The sequence below is a fragment of the Silene latifolia genome, chromosome Y, assembly GCF_048544455.1.
Source record: "Silene latifolia isolate original U9 population chromosome Y, ASM4854445v1, whole genome shotgun sequence".
NCBI lineage: Eukaryota > Viridiplantae > Streptophyta > Magnoliopsida > Caryophyllales > Caryophyllaceae > Silene > Silene latifolia.
In genome coordinates, this window is record NC_133538.1 from 279,978,183 (window position 1) to 279,987,512 (window position 9,330).

At 39.9% G+C, this 9,330-nt stretch overlaps 1 protein-coding gene across 1 annotated transcript; it reads left to right on the forward strand.

Moving 5' to 3' along the window:
• The first annotated feature begins 2,654 nt into the window (after nt 1-2,654).
• Nucleotides 2,655-3,668, forward strand: LOC141630784 (uncharacterized). Its single transcript, XM_074443539.1, has one exon. The coding sequence runs from the start codon at nt 2,655-2,657 to the stop codon at nt 3,666-3,668; it is 1,014 nt and encodes a 337-aa protein (XP_074299640.1).
• Nucleotides 3,669-9,330: the final 5,662 nt, after the last annotated feature.

Sequence of the window (9,330 nt, forward strand, 5' to 3'; positions counted from 1 at the left end):
TCGATTTATAAGATAATTGGTAGCATAAGTGGAGCTTTAGAGGGGCAATTGCAAAAATATTCATTTTATGATATTGATGGTATTGAGAGATAATTTAGTAAGTTAGAGGCTAATAGAATGAGAGATTGGTATATGTTGGTATTTGATGAGATGATGAATTTATGAGATGAAGCCCAAGCCAATCGGTATTATGAAATGATGTTAAATGGGCTCAAGAAATAAAGCCAAGGAAATCAAGAAAATAGATAAGCAATGGACAATGGCACATGGCCTTGTCTCCATGTTGGCCCAACATCTACAAAGAGAATTTCAACCAAATAAGAAATACGTACCACTTGTGCGGCAGCAACTCTCACGGGCCGCGGGATATGGCGCGGGTCGCGCGTGCATAGGTCAACTCCTGGACAAGTTTCGTGTTACACGTCATCATTTCCTAAAACTTTATTATTATTAGTTTTATTAATCATTATTATTATTATTGGGTACTATTATTACTCTAGGTTAATCATTCATATTATTATTCATTCAATAGTTGACATTTTGGGGAGAACTCAAGAACCCTAATATTATTTGTCTTAAGCAAAGTATGAGGAACTAATCCTCCCCTCTTGACTCAAGGTACTTTGAAGCTACAAGTTTATCAATTGTGAGACCGTCTTAATCCTTTATTTTATACTTGAGTATTATTTATTCTTGATTCATAATTTATGGTTGTTGTATGTTTAATTGATTTGGCCAATTAATTATTTCATCCTTCAATCTATTGCAATTCTATATGCTTGAATCCGTAATTGTTCAATTCATTAGGTAAAGTTGCAACCTTTAATCCAATTATTTGTATGCGTTTCATCGTAGTTGGGTAAAAGAGGGAATAAATATATAGTTCGAACTGATAACCGCGTGTGTTAAAGGTCGTTATTTCCATTAATTGTTCTATTCGTTCATGCTGTCAATGAATTAAATCTAGACGCTTGGATTAGATTGTTCATTAAATAGGTTGCTTAGTCTCGTGTTTCGAACTGAGTAATATTATCTAAGGAGCATTTAAACTCTTGTATGTTTTACAACGGGATACTCAAGTGATAAATTAGGATTAGCAGTCGATGATCAATTGTTAACTAGTAGTGGATAAACTTTGACTCGGGACCTTTTAGCCATCTGAATTCATCTCATTTACTTATTGCATTTTCTTATTAGTTCATTAGTTATAATCAATCTCAAAACCCCCCATATTATTGTTACTTGTACTCTTTACTTTTTACAAATTAATTAAAACGCTTTGCCTGTGGTTCGACACCCGACTTACCTCTACTATATAGTTAAGGTAAATGGACTTTATTACTTATTTTTGGGAGCATACGACTTCGGCTCACCAAATTTTGGCGCCGTTGCCGGGGAAGGCAATAGTTAATTTGTGTGTTTTGTAGTATAGAGTCTTAGTTTAGTTTTATTTTTGTTTATGCATAATACCCATTCTACTAACCATCCACTCGAGCCTTACAACTCAGAGATTGAGCGGGCACTTTTCAGGTTGAAGCATATTAGTGGGAGCCAGTTAGTTGTTTTCGAGCACCCAGATTCCAAGGAGGATTTACACTATGATTTAGATAAGTCGGAAATTTCTATTACCACTGAGAATATGGCCCGAGAGACCCGTACATTAAAGGAGCTCACAGCACCAAATCTGGCTGTTGGATGATGGAGTTACTTTTGAACTGAAATCTGGATTGATATATCAACTACCAAGTTTCAGTGGGACGAGTATTGAGGATCCGAATAAGCATCTTTCGGACTTTCATATTGTGCGCACCGGTATGAAGCCAGTTGATGTCACAAATGAGCAATTAAAATTGAGAGTCTTTCCTTTCTCCTTGAAAGGCAATGCGAGAGACTGGTTAATAAACTATCTACCACCGGCCAGTATCACTACTAGGATAGGTATGAAGAAAACATTCTTGGAGAAGTATTTTCCGCCTTCTCGATCAACTCAACTGAAAAGAGCCATAAGTAATACTGAGTAGTAAGACGGAGAAACTTTGTACGAGTACCATGAAAAGTTTAAGCAGTTATGTGCCAGTTGCCCCTACCATGGTTACTCTGAACATGATCTCATAATGTACTTTTGTTGTGGACTGAACCAAGATGACCGCCGTATGATTCATTCTGCTTGTGGAGGAAATATAGCCAACCAGAATCTAGATGAAGCTTTTGAGGTTATCACAGAGCTAGCTGAGACCTCCAGACAGTTTGAGATAAGACCTTCACGGAGAGGGGTGAGTCCTATGGGTGTTAATCCTGGCTTAGAGGAAAAGGTTGATAATATTGCTTCCACACTCCGTGATATGTTATCTGGCAGACAAATGGCTGTTATTTGTGGTATATGCTCTACTAAGGGTCATCCTAGCGATTTGTGCCCTCAAATACAAGAGGGTGATTCTAAGACGGTGAATGGTGTATGAGAGAGTATTCCAAACAAGAAATGGGATCCATACTCTAATACTTATAATGAAGGATGGAAAGCTCATCCCAACTTCCGTTGGGGAAATTCTCAAGCTAGCCCATCATCTGGCCCTCCTAGAGGTTAGTTTATTATGCGACCACAAGAGCAACCCTCCGTACCTCAGGCACCACCACAAGCTACACCGAGCTCATAAATGTCTACTGTGGACATGATTCGGGCTCTTACCATTAGTGTCACTCAAGATAGAGCAGAAAATAAACAAAATTTTAAGAATCTTGAGAATCAAGTTAGTCAATTGGCTACTGCGGTCAATCGGTTGGAAGCTAAAAAATCAGGTACTTTACCATCTCAGACAGTTCTGAATCCTACAGAGAATATGAGTGCTATGTCATTGAGAAATGGTAGACAATTGTTGGAGATTGAAAAGCCAAAAGCTAAGCCTAAGGTGGTGACTATTCAAGAAGAAGAGGAGTTAGTGGTGGAAGATGATAAGCTACTGAAAGATGGAGGAGAAGGAGATGCATCTAATTCAAAGGAGGTGACACCATCCATGCCTTCATATGAGCCGCTGCCACCTTTTCCTGAGGCTTTGAAGGACACAAGGAAAAAGGAGCCTGACACTGATATTTACGAAACCTTTCGTAAATGCGAGGTAAAAATTCCTCTACTTGATTTGATTAAGAGTGTTCCTAGGTATGCAACGTTTTTAAAAGAACTTTGTACGATTAAAAGAAATCAAAAGGAACGAAGTTTGAAAAAGCCAAAGGGTAAAGCTAGTGAATTTGTGTCGGCGTTGTTTAAGAGTAAGACCCCTCTTAAGTGTAGTGATCCAGGTGTCTTTATTATACCTTGCACTATAGGTGATACACGGTTTGAAAGAGCCATGTTAGATCTAGGGGCGTCAATAAATGTTCTCCCCTACCATGTTTATGAGTCTCTTAAGCTTGGTCCTTTAAAGAGTACTAGGGTGGTAGTCCAATTTGCTAATCGGTCTAGTGTGCACCCTAGGGGAGTAGTAAAGAATGTAATGGTTAAGGTAGATCAGCTGGTTTTTCCAGCTGATTTCTATGTTTTGGATATGGCACAAGAGGTCGATGGAGTCCCAATTTTACTGGGTCGACCATTCTTAAAGACCACAGGAACCCGAATTGATGTTCTTAATGGTTCCTTGACTATGGACTTTAATGGGAGGGTGGTTAAATTTTAAATTAATCCACCTAATTCACTAATTCTATGGTTTATTCTCTTTGTGCTATTGCTACTAACTATAATTCTATGAGAAGCTGGAAGCCACCACTTCCGAGAAAAGATCGTGAGATTTTGCAGGACTCCCCACCTAGAGAGAAAAGGTGTATTCTTCTATGGGAGAATCTTAAAGATGCTGAGGCTGGTAAAAGAAAGGGTAAGACTTGGTTTGATAAACTAATCCTCCGGAAGGGCTCCGGTAACACAACACAAGTCATATATATCAAATCAAGTAGTGATCACCCCGTTCCATTGGCAAGGTAAATTTCTAGACTCTTACTTAAGTCGGGTGGTTTACCACTCCGCGAGATGTCGAGCCAACGACGTAAAACAACAGCTCTTCTGGGAGGCAACCCAAAAATTTGTGTGTGCAATTTTTGCAAAAAATTTAAAAATAATAAAATAAAATAAAAACGAAAATTCAAAAAAAAAAAAAATTCAAAAAAACAATCGAAACTGCCTTGATTTCTGGTGTTGGCGACATAAGAAGGGAGACATAGAAGGTTGGTTGGGTAGGATATAGGCTATGGTGTGGTGTAGCCGCGGTGCGTTCTTGTGGGCACCTTGCTAATGCGGTTGGATGGATTGTTGATTGTGTGTAGAGGAGTTTAGGATTGACCATGTGAGCTCGTAGTTGTAGAAATATTTTATTTATGTGCAATTTGTTGCTGGCACATATGTTTTTAGAGCTACTTGGTCATCTGTTAGGATAGGAGGAATAAGGGGCGCTAGTCTTCTTTGGTTACTTTTGTCTTTTGTTGGTCTTGTTGTTATTGTACTTTATGGAATATGCTAATGCCCAAGTGTGGGAAGGAGGTGTGGTGCGTGGATTGCTCTATTACACGCGATGTTGAGGCTTGATTTATCTATTTGGTCGTTTGGAGTTTTTTTTGTTGAGGTTTGTTCTTTTTCCCCTTTATTGTGTTGTTGCAACATTGAGGACAATGTTTCATTTAAGTGTGGGGAGGGAGAATTGTTCCGATTTGTAGTTATTTGTCCTTGTATTGTGTGCTTTATTTCAGTTATTTATTTCAGCAACAAAAAAAAAATAAAAATGAAAAATGAAAAAAAATTGAAAAAAAAAGAAAAAAAAGAAAAAGAAAGAAAAGAATCCCAACTAGGTGAAAACCCGAAAGGGCGCCTAGGCAAGATTGGGATGTGGCCGAGGACGGAGTGAAAACCCGAAAGGGCGCCCCGGGTAAAGTGAAGAATCGAGTGGCGTGCCACTAAGAGTAGAGGTGAGTTGAAAAAAAGCTAGAGTGAAAACCCGCAAGGACGGGCACTCTAGACAAAATGAGAAACTTAGGAAAAATTCTTCCGATATTATTTTGATCCATTGCTTGTGTTGGAGACCGTCTTAAGAGTTCATTGTAAGTCTTGCTAGCTTCCTTGTGCTTCTGTGGATCGGTGTTGGTATGAGTTTGTAATGAGTCCTTTGAGTTTACTCGAGGACGAGTAAAGATCTAAGTGTGGGGAAGTTGATAAGACGGGTTTAGTATGTTATAGGAGTGTCGATTTATATGATAATTGGTAGCATAAGTGGAACTTTAGAGGGGCAATTGCAAAAATATTCATTTTATGATATTGATGGTATTGAGAGATAATTTAGTAAAATTAGAGGCTAATAGAATGAGAGATTGGTATATGTTGGTATTTGATGATATGATGAATTTATGAGATGAAGCCCAAGCCCATTGGTATTATGAAATGATGTTAAATGGGCTCAAGAAATAAAGCCAAGGAAATCAAGAAAAGAGATAAGCAATGGACAATGGCACAGGGCCTTGTCTCCATGTTGGCCCAACATCTACAAAGTGAATTTCAGCCAAATAAGAAATACGTACCACTTGTGCGGCCGCAACTCTCACGGGTCGCGGGATATGGCGCGGGTCGCGCGTGCATAAGACAGTTCATGGATAAGTTTCGTGTTATACATCATTGTTTCCTAAAACTTTATTATTATTAGTTTTATTAATCATTATTATTATTGGGTACTATTATTACTCTAGGTTAATCATTGATATTATTATTCATTCAATAGTTGTCATTTTGGGGAGAACTCAAGAACCCTAATATTATTCGTCTTAAGCAATGTATGAGGAACTAATCCTCCCCACTTGACTCAAGGTACTTTGAAGCTACAAGTTTATCAATTGTGAGACCGTCTTAATCCTTTATTTTATACTTGAGTATTATTTATTCTCTATTCATAATTTATGGTTGTTGTATGTTTAATTGATTTGGCCAATTAATTATTTCATCCTTCAATCTATTGCAATTCTATATGTTTGAATCCGTAATTGTTCAATTCATTAGATAAAGTTACAACATTTAATCCAATTATTTGTATGCGTTTCATCGTAGTTGGGTAAACGGGGGAATAAATGTATAATTCGAACCGATAACCTTGTGTGTTAAAGGTCGTTATTTCCATTGATTGTTCTATTCGTTCATGCTGTCAATGAATTAAATCTAGATGCTTGGATTAGATTGTTCATTAATTAGGTTGCTTAGTCTCGTGTTTCGAACTGAGGAATATTATCTAAGGAGCAATTAAACTCTTATATGTTTTACAACGGGATACTCAAGTGATAAATTAGGATTAGCGGTCGACGATCAATTGTTAACTAGTAGTGGATAAACCTTGACTCGGGACCTTTTAGCCATCTGAATTCATCTCATTTACTTATTGCCTTTTCTTATTAGTTCATTAGTTATAATCAATCTCAAAACCCCCCATATTATTGTTACTTGTACTCTTTACTTTTTACACATTAATTACATCGCTTTCCCTGTGGTTCGACACCCGACTTACCTCTACTATATAGTTAAGGTAATAGGATTTTATTACTTATTTTTGGGAGCATACGACTTCGGCTCACCATCATCCTTCCTCCATAAATTACCAACTCCAAGTAATGCAATACAAACAAACTTGGCACAAAAACCTATATACCGCGAAACATACACTAACTAGCTTGACAAGGTAGGCTAAATGTGGATGTAGTAAAGGATCAAAAGGCAAATTTGGCTAATAGTGGAGTTAAATGGGTAAAAATTAAATAAAGGGGAATTGTGAGCACCTCACTGCATGTGACACCAACCACAAACCAGAATGTATGTAGGCAAAAAGCAATTGAATTTCATATATGTACAAATTAATGATACATGGCTACATGCTATGCAAGGAGTATACTACTCACAATCTACATGAACTGGTCATAAATGACACCAGTTATAAGGCTCTAATATTTTCGAAATTATAAGTAGTTTGCCAAAATTATCAGGTCAAGTCTATTTGCTCAGCTGAAATTAAACATTAACTCGTAGATTATGCAAATGGCAAAGCTAATAAGATGACAATTTATTGCCAGGCTTAAATGAAGTGACAAATTATAGTGCAATATCATCATTGAAATCTACCGTTCCGACTCGACTTAAATGCAAAAATAAACGTGAAATATTTTTTGAAATTTTCGAATTTTTTTGATTTTTTTTGGATTTTTCATAATTATTGAAATTAAAATACAATGCAAGCAGAAATGCAATAAACGTGAATGCAAAACAGATGCAAATGCAGACTCAAAGGATGCATTACCCTCCTCAAACCAAAACGGACAACGCCCCCATTATCCTCCAGCATACACCAGCAGAATAAATGGGGGATAGGGAAAATACAGCCAATATATAAACAAATGAAATAAAAGGAGATGAAAAAGAAATAAAAGCAGAAAATACTTACAATATATACGAAATTCCCCAAACCAGTCAACAAACTGGGGAAGTGAGTAGGCCAGTAGCTACTCCTCAGCCTCCTCCTTATCATCAACCACCGTAAAGGTGATGTCCTCCTTCTCTTCTCCTCTCCTCCTCTCCTCCTCTGACGACCTCCAGCAGCAAGGTCAGCTCTGTACCTCTCCTCCCTCTCAGTTGTGTCCTCCTCACTCGCTGGATGCGGGTACCCCTCTGCCAGGAACCGGTAGAAAGAAGGGTGTGGCCAGTCAGCTGGAACAGGACGCCCTCTCATCATGTGGTACTCATATCGAGGGAATAAGGCAAGTGCCTGATCCCGCTCTATATGAGCCACTCTACTGCACATCTCCAAAAGTAAAGCGTCACGACGCCCTTGGTCTATGACCTCAAGCACCTCAAAAACAGGAGGAGCAACAAAATTAGCCGGTAAAGCTGGCTGAGGGATAAAGGGTGTAGGTGTAGGGGTTGGGATAGGCGTGGGCATGGACGTGGGTGTCTGCTTAGCCTGTGTCTATGTGGACCCCTCACCGATCTCCTTGACAGCAGTGTCAGGTCTCTTTCGCTTCCTAGAAGCGGGAGGAGCAAGGGCAAGGAGGTAAGAAGGTGGAGGTGGAGGTAACCTACCCGACACAATAGTCAAGGGTAAAAGACGGGGTAAGTCAGGTGAAGGTAAAGTCACGGACGTGGAACTGCCTACCTTCCACGTCCGTTGGTCCTTTGCTAACCAATATATAGCCAACATGGCTTGAATATCAATGACATTGTCCCTATCTAAATGTCTAAGGCTACGGGGAAAGTCGGTAAAAATGCTGCGGGCAATGCGAGTCGCTAACCACAAGCTATCGTGACCGACGCTTTCTACCCGACAGTGTTAAAATGTTGAGTAGTCAAATAGGAAATGTTAAAAACAAAGGGGTCACCACAGTCAATGTTCAGGTAACCCGCTTAAATAGATAGCTCGACATTGTTAACATTGTTGGGCTCGTGGCGTCCAAAAATCGTCTCTCCTAGCAGATGGAGAAAGTAACGGGCTGGGGGAAGGTGGACATGAGCAACACGTCTCTGACTGACGGGAGTGTGTGCAAGTGTTGGCCAAAGTAGAGCCAATAGCTTCCTAGGAGACTCCCAATGACCGTCACTAGTCAAACCCAACCGCCTCCCAAACTCAGCTAAGGTCCAGGTGAAGGTCGTGTTAAACAGTCGAAATGTAAAACACGTGCTCCCTGGGGTCAGTCGCAAAAGCCGCGGGTGAAAAGGTAAAAGAGCTAAAAAATTCTAAGGTCCCTTGTTGATACGTGAGGTCTTTCATGGTATTGAACCTCAACATCCCAGTCTTGATAAGTAGATCAGCCACGGGCTCAAAAATCCCCAACTTTTCCAAAGATGGTCGACACAAAAACCGGGTAGAAGTCACGTCACATTCCATTAACTGTAAGAAACGAGTGCGATGGAGCGGGTTTATAAAGCGTAACTGCGGCAACTCAGGCAGAGTCTCCAGGGAAGTGTCAGTGGCATACCTAGTAGCAGTACGTGAAGCGGCAGCTCTAAAACCCGGGTCTGCCCCCCTCCCTCCCCCCCCTCCCCCCCGAAGTAGAAGCAGCAGTAGTGGTAGGTGTGTGCACTAGGGCAGTGGAAGTGACAGTGGCTGGTGTCGACACAATAGGGGTCGACACCGGAGTAGGGACAGTAACGGCAGGAGTAGGGACCACCGTGGCAGTGGTGGTAATAGTAGTAACGGGTGCGGCAGTGGTGATAGTGGTGGCAGCAGGGACCACCGTCTCAAAAACAGACGGCACAGTAGCAGAAGCAGAAGCAGAACTAGTAGCACTACTATCCATCCTAATAATCAAAGCAAGTTCCTAATTTAAAAA